The sequence below is a fragment of the Manis javanica genome, chromosome 4 (assembly GCF_040802235.1).
Source record: "Manis javanica isolate MJ-LG chromosome 4, MJ_LKY, whole genome shotgun sequence".
In the NCBI taxonomy this organism is placed as follows: Eukaryota; Metazoa; Chordata; class Mammalia; order Pholidota; family Manidae; genus Manis; species Manis javanica.
In genome coordinates, this window is record NC_133159.1 from 114,629,063 (window position 1) to 114,655,924 (window position 26,862).

At 43.0% G+C, this 26,862-nt stretch overlaps 1 protein-coding gene across 1 annotated transcript in view; it reads left to right on the plus strand.

Moving 5' to 3' along the window:
- The first annotated feature begins 227 nt into the window (after positions 1-227).
- GID4 (GID complex subunit 4 homolog) overlaps positions 228-26,862 on the plus strand; it is a 36,202-nt gene continuing 9,567 nt past the window's right edge. The window contains exons 1-3 of the mRNA XM_017666745.3: positions 228-460; positions 15,907-15,966; positions 20,529-20,636. Coding sequence (XP_017522234.1) covers positions 272-460; positions 15,907-15,966; positions 20,529-20,636 — 357 coding nt within the window. The 5' untranslated portion in view covers positions 228-271. The remainder of the gene's footprint in view (positions 461-15,906; positions 15,967-20,528; positions 20,637-26,862) is intronic.

The following is a 26,862-nucleotide window of genomic DNA, read 5'->3' on the forward strand; positions in this document are numbered from 1 at the left end:
AACCTCGAGCCAATCGGAAGGGGTGGTGTGTGTGCGAGGGCAAGTGGGAAGGGGGGCTCAGCTCAGGACCGGGAGGCCCTGCTCGCAGGTCCCGGGGTCCCGGTGGCGGACGGAGCGCTTGGTCCGCAGGCAGCGGGTGGGTGTCTCCCCTCCCGCCCCAACCCCGCGCGTGCGCGCCCCGGCCTCTGCCTCCCTGCCACTGTCCTCGGCTCCCGCGCGGCAGCGGCGGTTCCTCTCCCCTCCCCCAGCCCTGGCTCCGGGGGACCCCGCAATGCCGGTCCGCACAGAGTGTACCCCGCCGGCCGGTGCCTCGGCTGCTTCCGCGGCCTCGCTCATCCCGCCGCCGCCCATCAACACCCAGCAGCCCGGCGTGGCCACCAGCCTGCTCTACAGCGGCTCCAAGTTCCGCGGCCACCAGAAGAGCAAGGGGAACTCGTACGACGTAGAGGTGGTGCTGCAGGTGAGCGCCGGGCCGGGCCGGCGGGGGCCCGAGGGCCTCCTCGCGGCGCTCACGGGCCGTAACCGTCCCCGGCTTTTCGAGCCCGCAGCCGCCGGCCAGGCCCTCACCGTCGGGCCTCCTGCACCCCGGCGCTTCACCCTGGGACCTGCCCAGCTGGTGTTACACTCTCTGACCCCCAACCCTGACCTGCCCCCTCACACGCCTGTCGTGAGCAGCTCTTGGCAGACCCTGAACACTCTCCCAGACTCGAAGCCCGAGACCCACCCGCCTAGTATCCGGAAGCCCCCCATGAGTGGCCATCCTCAGACCTGGGACCTACCCATGACCTCTCGCCCTGAGATCAGCCTTGCCTGCAGTGTCTCTCAGATCCTGAAATACTCTCCATTGGTTTCTCCTGACTCTGGACCCTCCGCATGGTTGGGCCTAAGTCACATTCTCCAAGACTTGAGACATGCCTCTACCCCACAACCCTCTTCCCGAAACCCCAGGAATCCTCAGATCCTGAGGCCCGCCTCCTTCTCCTAGGATTTCCTCTTTGGGAGAGCTTAATCAGCCTCAGACCTGGGGGCACCCTCCTTCCATTAGTCTCTTAGCTGGAGAGCCCCCAATCTATGATTAATTCATGACTCCTGGCGCCCCCTCAAGACCAGGTACTCTCACCCTGGGTGCTGCTGGGTGGAGTGCCTCACTGTCCCTTAGAGGTCCCCAGACCTCTTACTGCCCCATCTCTTTCTGGCTCAGGCCCCAGCTGCCCCCACCCTGAGGATTCCTGCCCAGGCTTGTCCTCCCTACCCCCATTCTCTGACCACTTCCATTCTGCTCCCAGTCTCCCCGGCCTGTCAACCCAGACCTCCCCACCCCATACCTTCGTCTTATTCCTTCCTGGTTCAAGGGGACCCTCTTTCTGTGTTCTTAGCTTTTTCCTACATGCCAAAGCTTGCTCTCAGTCTCTGATACCCATGTACTAGGAAATCTGATTCATGCAGTTTTCTCACATGGTGTTTCCTTCAAGTAGCACACTTGACATTTCTCCCCAGCCAAAGGTTATGGTCAGTGATTGATACTTCTGTTTCTCTCCCTCCTCCACAAAACTATTCCTCCTCTATAGCTACCCTTGCTGCCTCAGGATGCTCCTTCCCCCTCCCTTTGCATCTTTTTCCTTGGCCTGACCCTCCACCTCCTAGGCTGTTTCCAAAACCCCTCCAGACATCTGTCCCCTTGAAATGACTCACAGAAACTCTGAAGTCCTGGTGTGCTGTCTTACAGCACCATCTGTGAAGACAGAGTGTAGGATGGTCTTTTCCTTATGCTAACCTTTTGCCCTTTACAAATTTTACATCTTAGACAGCCTATCTTCTGAGCAAGTGGGTCTCCCACCCAAAAGACAATAAAGGTACATTTTCTTCCTGCTAACTGCAGTGTTCATCAGCCTCTCTTTTTCATACTGTTTTGTGGGAATAAATGACGTTCTCTTGTTCTAATCGGGTTAACTGCATTTTCATGTTAATTGTATCTGGTCTATAAACTTAAATTTCATGAGCCATGATATTTATTGTCATTGAAAAACTATGGCAGAGTTATTTCAGTCTTCGTAATTATATGCATTATGTGGTGATCCCCCTTCTCTTTTGCTTAAAGTGTGAGAATTTAGTGTAAAGTACAGGCTTTTATTTATTTTTGCAACTAATAGCATTCTTTATGAATAAGTACAGGCTTTTATTTATTTATTTCTGAAACTAATCATAGCATTCTGGAAGTGAGATCCCTCGTGTGGGTCATGTTTGGAATGATCCTGAATTTGTTGGAGTTGATGGCTTCTGAGGTGGGGCACAAGTGGCAGGGTAGCTAGTGTAGAAGATAAGTCCGCTTTGGTTACTACAGCAACTGCCTTCGTCTGTCCTTAGTGTGTTGTTTCTGAATTTCTGTCAGGTGCCAGTTTCCTTGTGAACAGGTGGAAGTGGTGACTGAGCTGGTGCCCAACTGATAGGTCTCAGGGCAGCCCGAACAGAAACCTGGCTGGTGGCTGGAGGTCACTTGAGTAGGATGTCTGATTGTGGGGGCGGTGGTCATGAGCAGGAATGCTGCCCCACATCTGGATGGGCAAGCTGCTTGTCCATCATCGAGGCTAGTCAGTGGCATGTGAATTGCCCCATCATCTGGTTTTTCAGCCAGGACTAGTTTCTTGGAATAAACCATCCTTCTTAGAATACTTCTGCCTTTTATAACTCAGCCTTTTTTCCTGCTTGCTTGCTTTTTTTTTTTCGTAACATCATTATTGAGATGTATTCATATGAGATGAATTTCGTATACAATTCACCTATTTAAGGTGTACAATTCAGTAGTTTCTAATGTATGCACAGGTATAGGACCACACAGCAGTCTAATTTTAGAACATTTTCATTCCCCTGAAAAGACACCCCACACCCCTTAGCCTTCACACCCCCTTCAACCCTAGGCAACCATGCATTTTTTTTCCCCCCTAAGATTTGCTTATTCTGGACATTTCATGTAAGTGAAAGCATACAATCTGTGACCTTTTAAGTACCTAACTTCTTTCATGGTGCATAATGTTTTCAAGGTTCACCCATGTCATAACATATGTCAGAGCTTCATTCTTTTTATTGTTATGTAATAGTTCATTGTATGGCTAGACAACATTTTGTTTATCCATCTATCAGTGGTTATTTGGGGTGTCTCGATATTTTGACTATTATGAATAATGCTGCTGTGAACATTCATGTACAAGGTTTTGTGTCAAGGTTTGTCTTCATTTCTCTTGGGTAGATGTCTAGGAGTTGAATGCTGGGTTGTATTGTAACTGTATTTAATACTTGAAGGACCTGCCAGACTGTTTTACAGAGTGGCTGCACCATTTTCAACCTACCAGCAGTGTGTGAGGGGTCCAGTTTCTCCACATCTTCACCAACACTTGCTATTTATCATCTATCTTTTTTTGTTGTTGTTGTTATCATTAATCTACAATTACATGAAGAACATTATGTTTACTAGGCTCTCCCCTTCACCAAGTCCCCCCCCCCACACCCCATTACAGTCACTGTCCATCAGTGTAGTAAGATGCTGTAGAATCACTGCTTGTCTTCTCTGTGCTGCACAGCCCTTCCCATGCCCCGCCCCCCCCCACATTATACATGCTAATCATAAGGCCCCCTTTCTCCACCCCCTTTCTCCCTCCCTTACCACCCATCCTCCCCAGTCCCTTTCCCTTTGGTAACTGTTAGTCCATTCTTGGGTTCTGTGATTCTGCTGCTGTTTTGTTCCTTCAGTTTTTCTTTGTTCTTATACTCCACATATGAATGAAATCATTTGGTACTTGTCTTTCTCTGCCTGGCTTATTTCACTGAGCATAATACCCTCTAACTCCATCCATGTTGTTGTAAATGGTAGGATTTGTTTTCTTCTTATCGCTGAATAATATTCCATTGTATATATGTACCACATCATCTTTATCCATTCATCTACTGATAGACACTTAGGTTGCTTCCATTTCTTGGCTATTGTAAACAGTGCTGCAATAAACATAGGGGTGCATCTGTCTTTTTCAAACTGGGCTACTCATTCTTAGGGTAAATTCCTAGGAGTGGAATTCCTGGGTCAAATGGTATGTCTATTTTGAGCTTTTTGAGGAACCTCCATACTGCTTTCCACAGTGGCTGAACTAATTTACATTCCCACGAGCACTGTAGGAGGGTTCCCCTTTCTCCACATCCTCGTCAACATTTGTTGTTGTTTGTCTTTTGAATGGTGGCCATCCTTACTGGTGTGAGGTAATATCTCATTGTGGTTTTAATTTGCATTTCTCTGATGATTAACGATGTAGAGCATCTTTTCTTGTGTCTGGTGGCCATCTGAATTTCTTCTTTGGAGAACTGTTCAGCTCCTCTGCCCATTTTTTTTTTTTTTTTTTTTTTTTTGAGAGGGCATCTCTCATATTTATTGATCAAATGGTTGTTAACAACAATAAAATTCAGTATAGGGGGGTCAATGCTCAATGTACAATCATTAATCCATCTCAAGCCTAATTCTCGTCAGTCTCCAATCTTCTGAAGCATAACGAACAAGTTCTTACATGGTGAACGAATTCTTACAGAGTGAATAAATTCTTACATGGTGAACAGTACAAGGGCAGTCATCACAGAAACTTTCGGTTTTGATCATGCAATATGACCTATAAACCATCAGGTCAAATATGAATATTCATTTGATTTTTGTACTTGATTTATATGTTGATCCCACATTTCTCCTATTATTATTATTATTTTTATTTTTAATAAAATGCTGAAGTGGTAGGTAGATGCAAGATAAAGGTAGAAAACATAGTTTAGTGCTGTAAGAAGGCAAATGTAGATGATCAGATGATCAGGTGTGTGCCTATGGACTAAGTATTAATCCAGGCTAGACAAGGGCAGCAAGACATCCACGGATGCAGAAGATTTCTCTCAAAGCAGGGGGGGTGAGGTTCTGAGCCTCACCTCTGTTGATCCCCAAATTCTCACCTGATGGCCCCCCTGCGACTGTGCCTGTCTTAGGTTGTTCCTCCCTTGAGGAATCTTACCCGTCTCTGGCTAACCAGTCATCTTCCGGGGCCATACAGGGAAATGTAAAGTTGGTAAGTGAGAGAGAAGCCATATTGTTTGCAAAGGTTAGCTTTTTACTTCTTTGCAGATTTATGCCCTGTGGCTTCTATGCCCAGCACTTGTCTCGAGGTATCTTTACCACCTGGAGGAATTATGATACTCGGTAAATTCGATATGAGGCACGAATTCTATTTAAAGTTTGTAATTAGGAAGGAAGAAGAAAAGCTATAGATGTAGCATATGAAGGAAACTTGGGAGGATTGATTATTTCTTTGACATATCTTCTTGTATAGTACCTTAAGTATGTATAGGTTTTAAACTACTAACTAATTTGCACACACATATTGACATAATAGGAATACGGTGACATAAACAAAGCAAATCTATAATTACCAGCCATCTCCAGTGAAGCCAAGAAAACCATTTAGGCACCCTAGGCATTTGTGAAAATTTATCTATGATATGATGGATATTTTCCAACTGTACTTGAACCATCAGACAAATTAAAGCAGCCCATTTCTGGGATCTGTTCACATCCCATATGTTCTTTTAACCATAGATAGTCTATAGTCATGAGATTTTGGGGTGCTACAACTTGCACCCCTTCCAACTCCTGGTTGAGTTCCAACAGTACAGATCCAGTCAAATTCGTTGTCTCACTGTATGCACATGCCAGCCTAGACATCTCCCTCCTCCTTCTTATGGCAAGTCCAGGAGATGGTGGGCTGGATGCAGCCACAACCGCAGCATCGTCCGGATCCCTGTGGAGGCTTTTTGATGATCATCCCCCGGCACGAGTCCTCCAGAGAGTGCTGATGCCGGAAGCTCCTTCTCATATCGTATCTTAGTTCATTTTCTGGGTATCCAAGCTAGGCCTTGATCTTCTGCGTAGAAACAAACAGACCCTTTGCCCACACTTTGACATGCCCTCTATACCACTGTGCAGAACTCATTGGAGGTCAGCACACAGTAACTGCTTTTTTTTTTTTTTTTTTAATTAAGAGAAAGGAATATTATCAGAAAAGAGTACCTCCATAGCTGATCATCTGACACCCTTTAAGTGATCAACATTAAGGATATTTAAAGCATGCGTTGATCTTTGATTTACCAATAGTTTTATCCTGTTAAGGAGTAATCCCCCTTTTCTTTCTTTCTTTCTTTTTTTTTTTTTTTAAGTTTTTAATCTACACTTACCTGAAGAATACTATGTTTACTATGCTCTCCCCTATATCAGGTCCCCCCTAACAACCACATTACGGTTACTGTCCATCAGCTTAGCAAAATGTTGTAGAGTCACTACTTGTCCTCTCTGTGTTGTGCAGCCCACCCTCCCCTTTCTCCCTCCCCCCCATGCATGCTAATCTTAATACCCCCCTTCTTCTTCCCCCCCCTTATCCCTCCCTGCCCACCCATCCTCCCCAGTTCCTTTCCCTTTGGTACCTGTTAGTCCATTTTTGGGTTCTGTAATTCTGCTGCTGTTTTGTTCCTTCAGTTTTTCCTTTGTTCCTATACTCCTCAGATGAGTGAAATCATTTGGTATTTCTCTTTCTCCGCTTGGCTTATTTCACTGAGCATAATACTCTCCAGCTCCATCCATGTTGCTGCAAATGGTTGGATTTTTCCACTTCTTATGGCTGAGTAGTATTCCATTGTGTATATGTACCACATCTTCTTTATCCATTCATCTACAGATGGACATTTAGGTTGCTTCCAATTCTTGGCTATTGTAAATAGTGCTGCGATAAACATAGGAGTGCATCTGTCTTTCTCAAACTTGATTGCTGCGTTCTTAGGGTAAATTCCTAGGAGTGGAATTCCTGGGTCAAATGGTAGGTCTGTTTTGAGCATTTTGATGCACCTCCATACTGCTTTCCACAATGGTTGAACTAATTTACATTCCCACCAGCAGTGTAGGAGGGTTCCCCTTTCTCCACAGCCTCGCCAACATTTGTTGTTGTTTGTCTTTTGGATGGCAGCTATCCTTACTGGTGTGAGGTGATACCTCATTGTAGTTTTAATTTGCATTTCTCTGATAATTAGCGATGTGGAGCATCTTTTCATGTGTCTCTTGGCCATCTGTATTTCTTTTTTGGAGAACTGTCTGTTCAGTTCCTCTGCCCATTTTTTAATTGGGTTATTTGTTTTTTGTTTGTTGAGGCGTGTGAGCTCTTTATATATTCTGGACGTCAAGCCTTTATCAGATCTGTCATTTTCAAATATATTCTCCCATACTGTAGGGTTCCTTTTTGTTCTATTGATGGTGTCTTTCGCTGTACAGAAGCTTTTCAGCTTAATGTAGTCCCACTTGCTCATTTTTGCTGTTGTTTTCCTTGCCCGGGGAGATATGTTCAAGAAGAGATCACTCATGTTTATGTCTAAGAGGTTTTTGCCTATGTTTTTTTCCAAGAGTTTAATGGTTTCGTGACTTACATTCAGGTCTTTGATCCATTTTGAGTTTACCTTTGTATATGGGGTTAGACAATGGTCCAGTTTCATTCTCCTACATGTAGCTGTCCAGTTTTGCCAGCACCATCTGTTGAAGAGACTGTCATTTTGCCATTGTATGTCCATGGCTCCTTTATCAAATATTAATTGACCATATATGTTTGGGTTAATTTCTGGGGTCTCTAATCTGTTCCACTGGTCTGTGGCTCTGTTCTTGTGCCAGTACCAAATTGTCTTGATTACTATGGCTTTGTAGTAGAGCTTGAAGTTGGGGAGTGAGATCCCCCCTACTTTATTCTTCTTTTTCAGGATTGCTTTGGCTATTCGGGGTCTTTGGTGTTTCCATATGAATTTTTGAATTATTTGTTCCAATTCATTGAAGAATGTTGCTGGTAATTTGAGAGGGATTGCATCAAATTTGTATATTGCTTTCGGCAGGATGGCCATTTTGACTATATTAATTCTTCCTAGCCATGAGCATGGGATGAGTTTCCATTTATTAGTGTCCCCTTTAATTTCTCTTAAGAGTGACTTGTAGTTTTCAGAGTATAAGTCTTTCACTTCCTTGGTTAGGTTTATTCCTAGGTATTTTATTCTTTTTGATGCAATGGTGAATGGAATTGTTTTCCTGATTTCTCTTTCTATTGATTCGTTGTTAGTGTATAGGAAAGCTACAGATTTCTGTGTGTTGATTTTGTATCCTGCAACTTTGCTGTATTCCGATATCAGTTCTAGTAGTTTTGGAGTGGAGTCTTTAGGGTTTTTTATGTACAGTATCATATCATCTGCAAATAGTGACAGTTTAACTTCTTCTTTACCAATCTGGATTCCTTGTATTTCTTTGTTTTGTCTGATTGCCGTGGCTAGGACCTCCAGTACTATGTTAAATAACAGTGGGGAGAGTGGGCATCCCTGTCTGGTTCCCGATCTCAGTGGAAATGCTTTCAGCTTCTCGCTGTTCAGTATAATGCTGGCTGTGGGTTTATCATATATGGCCTTTATTATGTTGAGGTACTTGCCCTCTATTCCCATTTTGCTGAGAGTTTTTATCATGAATGGATGTTGAATTTTGTCAAATGCTTTTTCAGCATCTATGGAGATGATCATGTGGTTTTTGTCTTTCTTTTTGTTGATGTGGTGGATGATGTTGATGGATTTTCGAATGTTGTACCATCCTTGCATCCCTGGGATGAACCCCACTTGGTCATGGTGTATGATCCTTTTGATATACTGTTGAATTCTGTTTGCTAATATTTTATTGAGTATTTTTGCATCTACGTTCATCAGGGATATTGGTCTGTAATTTTCTTTTTTGGTGGGGTCTTTGCCTGGTTTTGGTATTAGGGTGATGTTGGCTTCATAGAATGAGTTTGGGAGTATTCCCTCTTCTTCTATTTTGTGGAACACTTTAAGGAGAATGGGTATTATGTCTTCTCTGTGTGTCTGATAAAATTCCGAGGTAAATCTGTCCGGCCCCGGGGTTTTGTTCTTGGGTAGTTTTTTGATTACTGTTTCAATTTCTTTGCTTGTAATTGGTTTGTTTAACTTTTGTGTTTCTTCCTTGGTCAGTCTTGGGAGGTTGTATTTTTCTAGGAAGTTGTCCATTTCTTCTAGGTTTTCCAGCTTGTTGGCATATAGGTTTTCATAGTAGTCTTTAATAATTCTTTGTATTTCTGTGGAGTCTGTCGTGATTTTTCCATTCTCATTTCTGATTATGTTGATTTGTGTTGACTCTCTTTTTCTCTTAATAAGTTGGGCTAGAGGCTTATCTATTTTGTTTATTTTCTCAAAGAACCAGCTCTTGGTTTCGTTGATTTTTGCTATTGTTTTATTCTTCTCAATTTTGTTTATTTCTTCTCTGATCTTTATTATGTCCCTCCTTCTGCTGACTTTAGGCCTCATTTGTTCTTCTTTTTCCAGTTTTAATAATTGTGATGTTAGACTATTCATTTGGGATTGTTCTTCCTTCTTCAAGTGTGCCTGGATTGCTATATACTTTCCTCTTAAGACTGCTTTCGCTGCATCCCACAGAAGTTGGGGCTTAGTGTTGTTGTTGTCATTTGTTTCTATATATTCCTTGATCTCTATTTTGATTTGTTCATTGATCCATTGATTATTTAGTAGCATGTTGTTAAGCCTCCATGTGTTTGTGAGCCTTTTTGTTTTCTTTGTAGAATTTATTTCTACTTTCATACCTTTGTGGTCTGAAAAATTGGTTGGTAGAATTTCAATATTGTGGAATTTACTGAGGCTCTTTTTGTGAGCTAGTATGTGGTCTATTCTGGAGAATGTTCCATGTGCACTTGAGAAGAATGTATATCCTGTTGCTTTTGGATGTAAAGTTCTATAGATGTCTATTAGGTCCATCTGTTCTAGTGTGTTGTTCAGTGCCTGTGTGTCTTTACTTATTTTCTGCCCGGTGGATCTATCCTTTGGGGTGAGTGGTGTGTTGAAGTCTCCTACAATGAATGCATTGCAGTCTATTTCCCTCTTTAGTTCTGTTAGTATTTGCTTCACATATGCTGGTGCTCCTGTATTGGGTGCATATATATTTAGAATGGTTATATCCTCTTGTTGGACTAAGCCCTTTATCATTATGTAGTGGCCTTCTTTATCTCTTGTTACTTTCTTTGTTTTGAAGTCTATTTTGTCTGATATTAGTACTGCAACCCCTGCTTTCTTCTCACTGTTGTTTGCCTGAAATATGTTTTTCCATCCCTTGACTTTTAGTCTATGCTTATCTTTGGGTTTAAGGTGAGTTTCTTGTAAGCAGCATATAGATGGGTCTTGCTTTTTTATCCATTCTATTACTCTATGTCTTTTGATTGGTGCATTAAGTCCATTTACATTTAGGGTGACTATTGAAAGATATGTACTTATTGCCATTGCAGGCTTTAGATTCGTGGTTACCAAAGGTTCAAGGTTAGCTTCTTTAGTATCTTACTGCCTAACTTAGCTCGCTTATTGAGCTGTTATATACACTGTCTGGAGAGTCTTTTCTTCTCTCCCTTCTTATTCCTCCTCCTCCCTTCTTCATATGTTGTGTGTTTTGTTCTGTGCTCTTTTTAGGGGTGCTCCCATCTAGAGCAGTCCCTGTAGGATGCCCTGTAGAGGTGGTTTGTGGGAAGCAAATTCCCTCAGCTTTTGCTTGTCTGGGAATTGTTTGATCCCACCATCATATTTAAATGATAGTCGTGCTGGATACAGTATCCTTGGTTCAAGGCCCTTCTGTTTCATTGCATTAAGTATATCATGCCATTCTCTTCTGGCCTGTAGGGTTTCTGTTGAGAAGTCTGATGTTAGCCTGATTGGTTTTCCTTTATAGGTGACCTTTTTCTCTCTAGCTGCCTTTAAAACTCTTTCCTTGTCCTTGATCCTTGCCATTTTAATTATTATGTGTCTTGGTGTTGTCCTCCTTGGATCCTTTCTGTTGGGGGTTCTGTATAATTCCATGGTCTGTTCGATTATTTCCTCCCCCAGTTTGGGGAAGTTTTCAGCAATTATTTCTTCAAAGACACTTTCTATCCCTTTTCCTCTTTCTTCCTCTTCTGGTATCCCTATAATACGAATGTTTTTCCTTTTGTATTGGTCACATATTTCTCTTAGTGTTGTTTCATTCCTGGAGATCCTTTTATCTCTCTCTATGTCAGCTTCTATACGTTCCTGTTCTCTGGCTTCTATTCCTTCAATGGCCTCTTGCATCTTATCCATTCTGCTTATAAATCCTTCCAGGGATTGTTTCACTTCTGTGATCTCTTTCCTGACATCTGTGATCTCCTTCCGGACTTCATCCCACTGCTCTTGCATTTTTCTCTGCATCTCATCCCACTGCTCTTGCATTTTTCTCTGCATCTCATCCCATTGCTCTTGCATTTTTTTCTGCATCTCTGTCAGCATGTTCATGATTTTTATGTTGAATTCTTTTTCAGGAGGACTAGTTAGGTCTGTCTCCTTCTCAGGTGTTGTCTCTGTGATCTTTGTCTGCCTGTAGTTTTGCCTTTTCATGGTGATAGAGATAGTCTGCAGAGCTGGTACAAGTGACCGCTGGAAGAGCTTCCCTTCTTGTTGGTTTGTAGCCTTTTCCTGGTAGAATAGCGACCTCTAGTGGCTTGTTCTGGGCAGCTGTGCGCAGACAGGGCTTCTGCTTCCTGCCCAGTTGCTTTGGGGTTTATCTCCACTGTTGCTGTGGGCTTGGCCTGGCTGGGGCTGTTCCTCCAAAATGGTGGAGCCCCGTTAGAGGGGGAGCAGCCAGGAGACTATTTATCTCCGTAAGGGGCCTCTGTGCTCCCTGCTGCCCAGGGGGTTAGAGTGCCCAGAGATCCCCAGATTCCCTGCTTCTGGTCTAAGTGACCTGTCCTGCCCCTTTAAGATTTCCAAAAAGCACTCTCCAAACCAAAACAACAACAGCAACAATGAGAGAGGGAACAGAAAGGAAAAAAAAAAGAAAAAACACGCGATTTTTTTTTTTTTTCCTCAGGTGCCGGTCCCAGGCACCCGCGCACTGGTCCTGCTGCCCTGTCTCCCTAGCACCAGGGTCCCTGTCCTTTCAAGGCTTCCAAAAAGCACCCACCCACCGGTCCCGCAGGGAAGGAACGCTCAATATTCTTGGTCCTCAGGCACTGGTCCCACGCACCCGCTCACCAGTCCCGCCGCCCTGCCTCCCTAGCACCGGGGTCCCTGTCCCTTTTAGGCTTCCAAAAAGCACTCGCAGAAAAGAGAAAAAAAAAGGGGAAAAACGCGCGATTTCCTCTGTCCTCAAGTGCCGGTCTCAGGCACCCGCCCACCGGTCCCGCAGGGAAAAACGGGGGATATTCTTTGTCCTCAGGCGCCGGTCCCAGCCACCCGCTCACCAGTCCCGCCACCGTGCCTCCCTAGCACTGGGGTCCCCGTCCCTTCAAGGCTTCCAAAAAGCGCTTGCCAAAAAGAGAAAAAAAAAAAAAAAAGGGGAAAAACGCGCGACCTCCTCCGTCCTCAGGCACCGGTCTCAGGCACCCGCCCCCAGGTCTCGCAGGGAGAAACGCGGGATATTCTTTGTCCTCCGGCGCCGTTCCCAGGCACCTCCTCACCGGTCCCGCCACCCTGCCTCCCCAGCAACGGGGGCCCGTCCCTCTAAGGCTTCCAAAAAGCGCTCGCCAAAAAAAAAAAAAACTGCTCCGGTTTCTCTCCACCCGCCGGGAGCCGGGGGGAGGGGCGCTCGGGTCCCGCCGGGCCGGGGCTTGTATCTTACCCCCTTCACAAGGCGCTGGGTTCTTGCATGTGTGGATGTGGTCTGGATGTTGTCCTGTGTCCTGTGGTCTCTATTTTAGGAAGATTTTTCTTTGTTATATTTTCATAGCTCTATGTGTTTTTGGGAGGAGATTTCCACTGCTCTACTCACGCCGCCATCTTGGCTCTGTATCTCCTCCTCTGCCCATTTTTTAATTGGATTATTTGCTTTTTGCTTGTTGAAGTGCATGAGCTCTTTATATATTTTGGATGTCAAGCCTTTATTGGATCTGTCATTTATGAATATATTCTCCCATACTGTAGGGTACCTTTTTGTTCTATCAGTGGTGTCTTTTGCTGTACAGAAGCTTTTCAGCTTGCTATAGTCCCACTTGTTCATTGTTGCTTTTGTTCCCTTGCCTGGGGAGATATGTTCATGAAGAGGTCACTCATGTTTATGTCCAAGAGATTTTTGCCTATGTTTTTTTCTAAAAGTTTTATGACTTCCATTCAGATCTTTGATCCATTTTGAATTTACTTTTGTGTATGGGTTAGACAGTGATCCAGTTTCATTCTCTTACATGTAGCTGTCCAGTTTTGCCAGCACCATCTGTTGAAGAAACTGTCATTTCCCCATTGAATGTCAATGGCTCCTTTATCATATATTAATTGACCATATATGGTTGGGTTAATATCTGGACTCCATGTTCTGTTCCACTGGTCTGTGGGTCTGTTCTGTGAGTACCAAATTGTCTTGATTACTGTGGCTTTGTAGTAGAGCTTGAAGTTGGGGAGCAAGATCCCCCCCACTTTATTCTTCCTTCTCAGATTGCTTTGGCTATTCGGGGTTTTTGGTGTTTCCATATGAATTTTTGAACTATTTGTTCCAGTTCGTTGAAGAATGTTGTTGGTAATTTGATAGGGATTGCATCAAATCTGTATATTGCTTTGGGCAGGATGGCCATTTTGACGATATTAATTCTTCCTAGCCAAGAGTATCATCCGTCTTTTTTATTGTAGCCATCCTAGTGGGTGTGACATGGTATCTTATTGTGGTTTTGGTTTGAATTTCCTTCATGACTATTGATGTTGCGCATCTTTTCATGTGCTCTTAGAGTGCTGTTTTTTCTGAAATACCAGTTTAAAGAGTTTCTCAAACCTTTGTGAGATTCTGACTGGGTCTTTTTTGTTATTGTCACTGTGATTACTGTATTTCTCCTCTGTTGTCCAAGAAACCAAAAGTAAGTGAAGGCCAGGGTCACTGTGAAAGGAATATTAAAAAGAGCAGCTGTTGGACACAGCTGTGCTGTGAGACCTTCTTGCTAAACATTCTCTTCTTGTTATCATTCTCATCCTGGCCCATATCATTTGGTGAACGCTCTCAGCGCTATGGTGTACTGGAATTCACCAACCCTCATCAAGATCAATTTGGGCAGAATGGGAGACACATGGTTGAATGGGGGCCAAACTGAGATTCTGATTCTTGAGCATGTGATAATCCATGCAAAATGTTAGCCAATTTACAGTTCAGTTTTTAATCTTATTAGCAAGTATCCTTGCCACCTAATACCCTTTCCAGCAGCTGTGAAACCTCAAAGTATATTGAATTCAGTGAAAATTGCACACGTGAAATTTCAGGCCTCAGATTAGAGCTGTGTGTCCTTTAATAAAAGTTCTTTGCTGAACCATGTCAGTGCAGATCAGCTGCTTCAAGGTAACATCCAGTGCCAAGGTCAGCAGATGAGGATATTTAAAATGCTTTCACAGTTTTCACGTGGAATACCTTTATCACTGACACCAACGTCGGGACTACTTTAGTTTCATTAAAGTGCATTTGCTGTGGTGCTGACATCATCTGGCTGGCTGAGTTCATTACAATTTTTTCAGAATTGCCTTAGTACTTGATTTATGGTGTAATTGGAAGTAATTGAGTCCCCAAATCTGTTAAATGCCACAAAACTTTCCTGGGTCTTAAATATGAGGCCTCCCTTAACATTAAAATTCCAATGTGCTACAGCACCATGGTACGTTATCTTGCTTTAATTTCAGGGATTTACTTTGTAAGTGAATACAGTTGTCATGAAATCTGAAAGTCTGCCTATTCTGGGTGAATCCACAGGAATTTGGGTGAAATACACTCGCTAGTGTGCATCATTCAGCTGCCTATCCATGTGCCTATCAAAATAGCTTTAAGAATAAGTGGACCTATTACCTCACATCACGAGAGGTCTGGAGGTCTTGGTCCCAGAGTGGCTCATTCAGAGGCCCGTTTCCTTCCATCTTTCTGTGCTGCCATCCTTGGCCTTCCCCAGCCTGCTTCTCATGATCTCTAGATGGCTGCCGCAGGACTGAGTACTCCGTGCAAATACAGAAAAGGCCTCTTCAAAAGCCAGAATCTTTCCTAGAAGCACCCGAGGAGACTTACACATATATTTGGCCAGAACTGGGTCACTCAGCCTTCAAAGGATGACTCACCAGGGGCTGGGGGCATATGTTTGCCTGGGATCCATCAGAGTTCTTGCAGGGCAGGATAGGTACCAGGACAAGATCTGGGCCTTGCCAGCATTAGGAAGTAGGAACTTGGTTGTTAGGTAGGCATCTGGCAGTGTCTCAGCAGCCAGTAATGGGGTGGCTGCTAACCCTCCAAATCCACTATGCCTGTCAGCCCTGTTTACATTAGGCTCCTAACCCTTCATCATGAAATATGAGCATCCGTGTATGAAATGGGCAGAGCAGGAGGTCACTGTATATTCTGGCTTGAGGTCAGCATTTTGGTTCATAACTGAAATTTATACCATGTAAGTCCTCACAAGATAGATGTCTTTCCTGAATATTCTGCCCATTTTGTAAAGAAAGAATGTGGGGAGGTGTTTAGTGTAAAATGGGGGAATGGACTTGCTAGACCACTGGGGCACTTGAGAACAGAAGACAGGACAGAAATGAGGTTCCAGCTACTGAACTGAAGGAAGCTGAGAGGGTCCTGGGATCAGTTAGCGTCATCTGAGAAGGCACGTGGATGGGGAGGACTCACCAAGGTCTCAAAGGCGGGGCAGGGCGTGCACCCTACCTCCAGGCCTCCCCACCCCACCCACCCCTGAAGGTGCCTCTGACTGCTGGACATGTGGGTTTCCAAAGCACCTCCAGCTTGTCTCCTGATGGTTCTTCCATTTGTAACAAAGGCTGTATGTCCTTTCTTTCCAGCATGTGGACACGGGGAACTCTTACCTTTGTGGGTACCTGAAGATTAAAGGCCTTACTGAGGTAAGCACCCATTCAGGTAAACCAGAACTGGAAAGTGGGCCACATGCTCAGCAGTCTCAGAGTGTGAAGGGCAGGCAGTTTGGACACAGGGGGCCTGATTCTGGCACCCTGTTTCTAAGTGTTGTTATTGTATGGTGAACATAAAGCATGCAGTTGTGATGTGTCCTGTTGGAAAGTATATAGATTCATAAAGCCTTAAAGTTTATAAATAAGTCACAATATGACCAACACTATTGCTTTTGTGTTTAATCCTTTTTGAAAAAAAATACAGTGAGACTATAGCTACCACCCTTGTTATAAGGTTAACACTTTCGGAGATAAGCATCAATCCTTCGAGAACTGAGGTCTTTGAAGTTCTTTAAACCCCTTAGTTTACTGGAACAGTGAAAAATGACCACTCAGTTCCTGCCAAAAGTAGCTGCTATGTGAATGTAGAGATTTTTCCCTGCTTTGGACCATTTTAAACCTCAGAACTCCTGGGAATGTAGCAAGTAAGAAAGAGCATCCTTTGTCTTCTCACTAGTGAGTAAACAGGAAGAGGAAGAGGTGGCTGAACCAGCTGCCTGGCTCCAGGGAGGGCCTGGCTTGACCTACTGCAGGTCCTCTGGCTTCGTCAGCTCTCACTGTCTTGGTGGTCCTGCACTGTTTGGAAATGCTGCCTGGACCCCTGGAAAGGGACTGGGGTAACCTCACTCTGTCCCTTACTGGTTCTTTGACCGTTAATTTCCCTTCATTTCAGTTTCTTATCTGTGAAATGAGAATTAACAATGCTTGCTGTGTCCACTCCTGGGGCTTGTCAAGCGGGGAGGTAACAGCTAAGAGTGAGCAGTAGACTGTAAGGTGGTGCAAACGTGGGGTACTGATCATGGCATCAGTTATCCACAGCCTTGAAACAATTGTTTCTGTTTCTTTGAGTCCATCTGGTTCTCCTTCTCTATTAGCTGTTTGGTTGAGAATTTCCTATGAAACTATGGGTAGAAGATGATAGCAAATGAAGGATTCTAACCTTTGAATTTGTGGTGGTAGGAAACATGGTAAACAGAATATGCCCAACTCTAAGGCAGCCAAATGTACAGTTGATCCTTGAGTAAGGTGGATTTAAACTGCATGGATCCACTTATATACAGAAATTTTAAATTAAGGTATTGGAAATCTTTTTTAGATATTTACAACTGTTTGAAAAAACATTTTCTGTAGCTTACTTGATTCTAATATATACAGAATACAGCGTATAATACATATACAAAGTATGTGTTAATCAAGTGTTTGTGTTAATCACTTGTCAACAGTAGGTGCTTAGTTGAATTTTTGGGGAGTCAAAGTTATACATGGATTTTCAACTGCTCAGGGCATTGGCACCCCTACCCCTCGCATTGTTCAAGGGTCAGTTGTATTGCAAGCAGAAGATAAACATTTAGCTCCATAAGGAAATAAAATTTGTAATATGGAATGTTAATGCTAATTGTGAAACCAGTCATTCTGGTCATAGGAAGCTGTACAGAAATGGTAAGTAGCATTACAAATCCTGTAAGAGTGTACAAAAATGCTGTGGACCTTCCGTCAAGAGCAGGTGACCCTCACAGAGGGGAGTGTGCCTGAGTCAGGCTGGCAGGCTTGAGTTGGGGGACCTAGGCTCATGACCAGAATTCGAGACCACCCTCCGGGCCCATCCTTCCCACTGGCCCTACCGTGGCCTCCTGAGCACACGGCCTCCAGAGGTCTGCTGCCAGTGCGGCACTGGGCTCACTATGGTGTTCAAGGGGGTTTACTTCGACCAAGTATGATGTGCCTAAGGTGCCTATGCCCCACTCCAGCCTCAGAAGTCTTCGGCTTCATCTTTTTTAGTAAGTCTTTTAGTAGTTTTGCTGAGGTATTGCTCACTTACCATACAGTTCACCCATTTGCTTTTCATGCGGTCACCACTGTCAACTTCAGTAACTTCTCAAATTGTAAATCTAACCATTGTCACTATAGATAATCAGTAAAATGGAGAAGAGGTGTGGATTCCTCGAATGATCTATCTCTGTTGTAAAATGTGGTTACCCATTTTTGTTTGCTTTTCCTTTTATAGTTGTTAAAATATCGAATATATAATTTACTTTAATCAAACTGTTTAAATGGTTGGGTTTTAGTCATAGTCTTCCTCATGTATACAATACAGAAAATCAACTATGAAATTGAAGATAAGTTGCCTCTTAGCTACCTCACAGTCACAAACAAGTACAGTTTTTTGAAAGTTTGTGGGCCTTCTGGAAGTGAAATCCCAGAATTGTGAAGAATGGGTATCATATAACATTGTCTTTGCACTTCTGAGCCAGCCACAGTGGGGAAAGGGTCTGTCCCAAGGGAGGCCCCATGGTTGGCAGCTCACACCAGGTCTGGGAGCCCAGCCTCAAGGGAATAATGGTCAGGCCCTCTACTTACTCACTAGACAGGTTTGGAAGCTCCTGTTGAGGTTGTGCTAGGCTTGCTCAGAATCAGGGAGATAGATACCACTAACCAAACTCACAAGAGATTGATGTGTAAACAGGAGCACTAGTTTACTCATTTACAAAATGTGGTACATGCATGTCCAGAAGTTCTCCCTGATGTGCTGGCCAATTGAATGTTAACCCCCATGCAGGTCTACATGGAAAGCCAGGCCCATCACCAGACAATTTTGATGAGCCTGGAATCAGGGAAGGGAGTGGGTTGGACAATTTAAATTCTGGTGAAAGACAGACCCACATAGGAAGCTCAAGCCTGCTTTGAGGTAGGGGGTAGGAGGTAGGGGATGTGTGGAGGTAGTCTAGCTGCACCTCTCCCTCTCTGACTCATTTTTCTGAAGTCCCTCACACTAACAGTTTTTCCTTTCTCTATAAATTACTGCCAATTTGGCTGTAGTCATGTGCTTACACTTCCTGGTCCTACCCTGAGAGATAATTGTCTTTTTGGTAACTTCTGTGCATATTGACCTTCATTCATTAGGTATTTATTTCATTGATTTCTCAGAGTTTGGAGGTACCGTTAGTCACCCTGGTATATTGTCTAAAGTGTTTTTAGAGAGAAGTCAGTACAGAATCATTCCTTAGGAAAGCTTGTGAATTGAACCATAAGCATTTTCTTTGTATTGTAATAGGACCACTTCATCATTTTATCTTGTTTCTCTTTGTGGAAGTTTTGAAAATACTCAGAAAATCAATATATACAGCTTTTAATTAAAAATTTGAAGTCAGGTTCTAACTTACATAGAACTGTTTTCCTTACTGGTCCTTCCAAAAATGAATTAGTATGGTTTATACATTTACAACAGGGTCCCATTTAGGAAATTTGCAAATATCTTGACTCTATATATGTAAATATGTGAGGAATCCAGCAACAGTGTTGTGTGGATGTCCTGTATTTCAAAGCTCACTGTTAAGAGAACAGGCTGCTTCAGGGGTATGTGGTAAAGTAGGCCTTGTTGCTCAGTGGCCTCAACTGCACAGTGGCCATGCTGTTTCCTGGGAAGTGCTGAGCCAGCACAGTAGCACCCCTGAGGCTGGTCCCAAGCTACTTGGCAGGCCATGCTGTGAGAAGTAGCAAAGCCATCAGAATGCTTGTATTTTAAACACATGTAGTTGTTTGCTGCAGAATAAGAGGGGCTTACATAGGGTCTGAAGAAGAAAGTGGATCTCTGTGGTCCCAGGGACATTCTGACTGTAATCTCTGGTTTGCCAGGCCAGAGGCCACCTGCCATGCTCCCAAGAAACACCAGGGGCTGTCAGGCTGGGCTGAGAGGTTGTTTGTTCAGTCAGTTGGTTGGTTTTACAAATGCAGAGAAATGGTGGACTTCTTACAGTGTTAACCTTTTCTTTTGTTGATTTTCTTCCATGTCTGTGGTGCCTCCTTATTAGCAGATGAACAAATAGCAAATAAAATTAATAGGGGTATTCTAAGCACCTGATTAGGACTACAGCTTATTTTTTCAACAGTATGTTTTTTATAGTTGCAAATTCCCATTGCAGACATGATTCACATGTATTTTCTCTAGTATAAATTGTCTTAGTTCATATGATAGAATTCATTGTATCCCAAAAATATCAAGATTTTCTACAAAAAAAAAAAGCCACCCCTGGAAACCTGAAAAATTGGCAATAGAAGGGACAAACCACTGAGCCTGTTTGAGAACCAGTGGGCCAGGCTGTGGAAAGAGGGAGACTCAGCTGTGAACTTAGCTGTGATTTTGGAGCCTCTTTTGGTGTTTTCCTTGGAAAGTAAAATCTACTAAGTTACCATCTGCTTTGTGTGCTAGAACATTCAGATTTTATTTGTCCAAATTCCTTTCTGAGCCATCAACACATGACAAATGAAGTCAAAAAAAGATTCTCTGCTTCTTGCAAAGTGATGAAAGTCTGAGAGCCTCTGCAGGCACCTTCCGTTCAGGCCCTGTCCGCAGCCTCGGCAAGCCGCAGGGCCCCACTCTGGCCTGGATTGTTGCTGAGTGGACAACTGGGAAGCAGATTAAGCAAAGTTGATCTCCCCTTTGTAAGAGGTCGAAACTCTATTTAACATCTTGTTTGATATTTGGGTTTTTACCATAGGAGTATCCAACTCTTACGACCTTCTTTGAAGGAGAAATAATCAGCAAAAAACACCCTTTCTTAACTCGAAAATGGGATGCAGATGAAGATGTTGATCGAAAACACTGGGTGAGTAAATGTTTGATCTGCTCTGGGACACCCAGGCACTGCTGGAGAGCTGAGGAACTTGACTCCTAGGTCTTACCACCGTCCCCCTGTCCTGTCTGCTGGTCTGTCTGTCTCCTGTCCCCTGTCCCCTGTCCCTTTCTAATCTGTACTGGGGGGAACCCTGTGAAACCAGTAATGGCCTGTGACTTTAGGGCTGGCATGAGATGGGGCTGCAGTTCCTGGAAACCTGCCTCTCCTCTTGGCTTATCTGCATGAGCAAACCTGCTGCCTCTTAATCACAGCTCCTGTTGGACGCCGCACTGTCTTAACCTAAGGCCTGTCAGAATGCCACTGACACTCCCCCCGCTCTGAACTGTCAGGGGTGGAGCATGTTCTCATTCACCAGTAGTGATCACTTCAGGATAACTTAGAGTTACTGTCCTCAAGTCTTTTCATCAGTTGTCACATAAGTCTGATGTCTTCACAAACACCTTCTCAGCACACAATAGCCTTTTGACTTAGGTGACATGGTGATCGTGGCTTTGGTCTACTACCAAGGAATCTAGTGTGCTCACCCCTACACCACCCAGAAATGAGTGTATCAGTAATGAACATTCTAGAACTCCTCGTTCTTCCCATTGCTATTCACACCTGGCTGAGCTCTCTCCTGATTCGGGCACAACCAGCTTCGGGGGGGGCTCCTATTGCAGACCCCCATCTGAGTTAACTTCACTATAGATTAGTTGCCTTGCTTGTTAATGTTTTTTATTTGAGTTGGAAATAGGAAATAGAAATTAGGAAAGGAATATCTATCAAATGCTGAGTTTCAATTAAACTTAAACTTGAGCTTTTTAAAACATTTCTGAAAGCTATAGGTTTTGACTAGTGTAGCAAATGACACTGAAAGTTAGACAGTCGTTTGTGTCTCTGTAATACAAGAGAATGAATGAGATCGGAGTATCCAAAAGGTTGGGGAGCCCAAGTGATACATGATGGTGCTGGCATCAGACAGCGGAGTTGAAGGGCTCCTCAATGCCATCTGGCCCCACCGTGTCCAATTCCAGCTCTTCCTGTATGGCTTGCCACCTCTCAGGATGGCTCCTTCCTCTTCTGTATAGACAGCCCCAGCGAGAGTGATCTTCCCCTTAGAGAACCACAGCCTGTCTCCCATCCACATTTGTTTCCCATCTCAAGTTGACCCTAAAAAATAAGCAGTCTTTCAAGTAGTGACTCTATAGCATCTTACTACGCTGATGGACAGTGACTGTAATGGGGTATGTGGTGGGGACTTGATAATGGGGGGAATATAGTAACAAAAATGTTGCTTATGTAATTGTATATTAATGATACCAAAATAAAAATAATAAAGTAAGCAGTCTTATGAAAACTCAGTTTTAAGCTAGGCTGGCTGTCAATTAAATACCTGGAAAGCAGTGCTTAATTTTCCCATTGACTGCCTTTAGAACATGGACAATATCTGGGATTCCAGCCTGCCTTAGGCTGGATTGAAATATCTGGAGTGACAGAGGGACTAAGAAGGCCTCCCTGGCATGGGCACACTAGGCCTGGAGGACAAGGAGTCCTCACCCAGCAGTTCTGGCTGCCTTTGCAGTACCCAGAGTTTCCCACAACCTTCCTAATGCACACAGGATCCCCATGTTCCCACATGGGGCTCCTAAAGGTCTGTATTGTGCCTCCACTTGTGGGGGATTTCCAGCATCTAATACAGGCCTACCTTAGAGAGATTGCAGGTTCAGTTCCAGATCACCAGATTAAAGTGAGTCACATTAATTTTTTGGTTTCCCAGTGCATCTAAAGTTATATTTATACTCTACTGTAGTCTGTTAAATATGCAATAGTATTACACCAGTACATATACCAGTTAGAAAATAGTTTATGGCTAAAAAATGCTAGCCAACATCTGAGCTTTCAGTGAGTCAGCCTTTTTGCTCGTGGAGAGTCTTACCTTGATGTTGGTACCTGCTGACCCATGTGTCTCTGTAATATAAGACCCGGGAGGGTGGTTGTTGCTGAAGGTTGGGGTGGCTGTTGCCATTGCTAAAAATAAGACAACAGTGAAGTTTGTCGCATCAATTGACTCTTCCTTTCATGATGATTTCTCTCTAGCATGTGATGCTGGTTTGAGAGCATTTCACCATAGTGTGGAATTTCTTTCAAAATTGGCATCAGTCCTCTCAAACCCTGCCGCTGTTCCATAAACTAAGTTTATGTCATATTCTAAATCCTTGGTTGTCATTTCAACAGTCTTCACAGCATCTTCACTGGGAGTAGATTCCATCTCAAGAAACCACTTTGCTCATCTATAAGGAGTAGCTCCTCATCCATTAAAGTTATATCCTGAGATGCAGCAATTCAGTCCCATTTTCAGGGTCCACTTCTAATTCTAGTTCTCTTGCTGTTTCCCCCACATCTGCAGTTACTTCCTCCACTGAAGTCTTGAACCCCTCACTCAAAAATCATCCGTGAGAAAAAAAAAAATCATCCGTGAGAGTTGGAGTCAACTCTTTCCAAACTCCTGTTAGTGCTGATATTTTGACCTCTTCCCCTGAATCTCAGATGTTCTTACTGCCATCTAAAATAATGAATCCTTTCCAAAGGATTTTCTATTTGTCCAGATCCATCAGAGGAATCACTATCTATGGCAGCTATAGCCTTTCATATGTATTTCTTCAATAATAAGAGTTGAAAGGTGAAATGACTCCTTGATCCACAGGCTGCAGAATGGATGCTATGTCAGCAGGCATGACAACATTCATCTCGTTGTCCATGTCCACCACAGCTCTTGGGTGGCCAGGTACATCGTCAGTGAGCAGTAATATTTTGAAAGAAACCTTCTTTTTCTGAGCAGTTGGTCTCAACAGTGGGCTTGAAATATTTATTTAATAAACTATGCTGTAAACAGATGTGCTGTCATCCAGGCTTTGTTCCATTTATAGAGCACAGGCAGAGTAGATTTAGCCTCATTCTTAAGGGCCCTGAGATTTTTGGAATGGTCCGTGAACACTGGCTTCATCTTAGAGCCACCCACTGCATTAGCCCCTCCAAGAGGGTCAGCCTGTCCTTCGCAGCTTTGAAGCCAGGCACGGACTTCTCCTCTATAGCTATGGAAGTCCTAGCTGGCATCTTCTTCCAGCAGACGCTGTTTCATCTATGGTGAAAACTGGTTCTTTAGTGTAGCCACCTTCATTATCTGAGCTGGATCTTCTGGGTGACTTCCTCCAGCACCTACACAACACTGCTGTCTCACCTGTGCTTTTACGTTATGGAGGCAGCATCCTTCCTTAAACCTCAGGAACCAACCTTTGCTACCTTCTGCATTTTTTCCTTCTCTCAGCCTTCCTAAAACTGAAGAGAGTCAGGACCTTGCTTTGGATTGGGCTTTGGCTTAAGGGAATGTTGTGGCTGGTTTGATCTTCTACCCAGACAAATACAGCTTTCTCTTTATCAGCAACAAAGCTGCTTTTCTTTCTTTTCTTTTTTTGGTGGGGGGTGGTTATTAAGGTATCATTGATACACAATCTTATGAAGGTTTCACATGAGCAACATTGTGGTTACTACATTCACCCGTATTATCAAGTCCCTCCCGACACACCCCATTGCAGTCACTGTCCATCAGTGTAGTAAGATGCTATAGAGTCACTACTTGTCTTCTTTGTGCTATACTGCCTTCCCTGTGACCCCCCTACATTACATGTGCTAATCATGATATTCCTTAATCCCCTTCTCCCACCCTCTCCAACCCCTTTCCCTTTGGTAACTGCTAGTCCCTTCTTGGAGTCTGTGAGTCTGCTGCTGTTTTGTTCTTTCAGTTTTGCTTTGTTGTTACACTCCACAAATGAATGAAATCTTTTGGTAATTGTCTTTCTCCACCTGGCTTATTTCACTGAGCATAATACCCTCTAGCTCCATCCATGTTGTAATACATGGTAGGATCTGTTTTCTTCTATGGCTGAATAGTATTCCATTGTGTATATGTACCACCTCTTCTTTATCGATTCATCTACTGATGGACACTTAGCTTGCTGCCATATCTTGGCTATTGTAAATAGTGCTGCAATAAACATATGGGTGCATATGTCTTCTTGAATCAGGGACCTTGTTTTCTTCTGGTAAATCCTAGGAGTGGAATTGCTGGGCCAAATGGTATTTTACTTTTAGTTTTTTGAGAAACCTCCATACTCCTTTCCACAATGTTTGAACTAATTTACATTCCCACCAACAGTGTAGAAGGGTTCCCCTTTCTCCACATCCTTGCCAGCATTTGTTGTTTCTCGACTTTTGGATGTTGGCCATCCTAACTGGTATGTGGTGATAATCTCATTCTGGTTTTATTTTGCATTTCCCTGATGATTAGTGATGTAGAACATATTTTCATGTGCCTGTTGGCCATCTGAATTTTTTCTTTGGAGAAGTATCTGTTCAGATTCTCCACCCATTTTTTAATTGGGTAATTTGCTTTTTGGATGTTAAGGCGTGGGAGTTCTTTAAATATTTTGGATGTTAACCCCTTGTCAGATACGTCATTTACAAATATACTCTCCCATACTATAGGTTTCCTTTTTGTTCTGTTGATGGTGTCCTTTGCTGTACAGAAGCTTTTTAGTTTGATGTAGTACCATTTGTTCATTTTTGCTTTTGTTTTCCTTGCCCAAGGAGATGTGTTCAGGAAGAAGTTGCTCATGTTTATATTTTAGATATTTTTGCCTATGTTTTCTTCTAAGAGTTTTATGGTTTCATTACTTACTTTCAGGTCTTTGATCCATTTTGAGTTTACTTTTGTGTATAAGGTTAGACAGTAATCCAGTTTCACTCTCTTGCATGTAGCTGTCCAGTTTTGCCAACACCAGCTGTTGAAGAGGCTCTCATTTCCCCATTGTATATCCATGGCTCCTTTATTGTATATTAATTGACCATATATGGTTGGGTTTATATCAGGGCTCTCTAGTCTGTTCCATTGGTCTATGGGTCTTTTCTTGTGCCAGTACCAAATTTTCTTGATTATTGTGGCTTTGTAGTAGAGCTTGAAGGTAGGGAGTGTAATACCCCCAATTTATTCTTCCTTCTCAGGATTGTTTTGGCTATTCAGGGTCTTTTGTGGTTCCATATGAATTTTAGAACTATTTGCTCTAGTTCGTTGAAGAATGCTGCTGGTATTTTGATAGGGATTGCATTGAATCTGTAGACTGCTTTAGGCAGGATGGCCATTTTGACAATATTAATTCTTCCACTTTGATTTGTGTCTTCTTTAATTTCTTTCATGAGTGTCTTGTAGTTTTCAGGGTATAGGTCTTTCACCTCCTTGGTTAGGTTTATATCTAGGTATTTTATTCTTTTTGATGCAATTGTGAATAGAATTGTTTTCCTGACTTCTCTTTCTTCTAGTTCCTCATTAGTATATAGGAATGAACAGATTTCTGTGTATTAATTTTGTATCCTGATACCTTGCTGAATTCAGTTATTAATTCTAGTAGTTTTGGGGTGGATTCTTTAGGGTTTATTTATGTACAATATCATGTCATCTCCAAAAAGTAACAGTTTGACTTTTCCTTACCAATCTGGATGCCTTTTATTTATTTGTGTTGTCTGATTGCCGTGGCTTAGGACCTCCAGAACTATGTTGAGTAAAAGTGGAGAGAGTGGGTTTCTTATTCCTGATCTTAGAGGAAAAGCTTTCAGCTTCTTGCTTTTTGATGCAATTGTTAATGGAATTGTTTGATATAGTACCATTTGTTCATTTTTGTTTTTGTTTCCCTTGCCCAAGGAGATGTGTTCAGGAAGAATTTGTTAAGTATAATGTTGGCCGTGGGTTTGTCATATATGGCCTTTATTATGTTGAGGTACTTGCCCTCTATACCGATTCTGTTGAGAGTTTTTATTATGAATGGATGTTGAATTTTATCAAATGCTTTTTCAGCATCTATGGAGATGATCATGTGGTGTTTTTCCTTCTTTTTCTTGATGTGGTGGATGATGTTAATGGATTATCGAATGTTGTACCATCCTTGCATCCTGGGAATAAATCCCACTTGATCATGATGGATGATCTTTTTGATGTATTTTTGAATTTGGTTTACTAATATTTTGTTGAGTATTTTTACATCTATGTTCATCAGGGATATTGGTCTGTAATTTTCTTTTTTTGTGGTGTGTTTGCCTGGTTTTGTTATTAGAATGATGCTGGCTTCATAGAATGAGTTTGAAAGTATTCCCTTCTGTTCTACTTTTT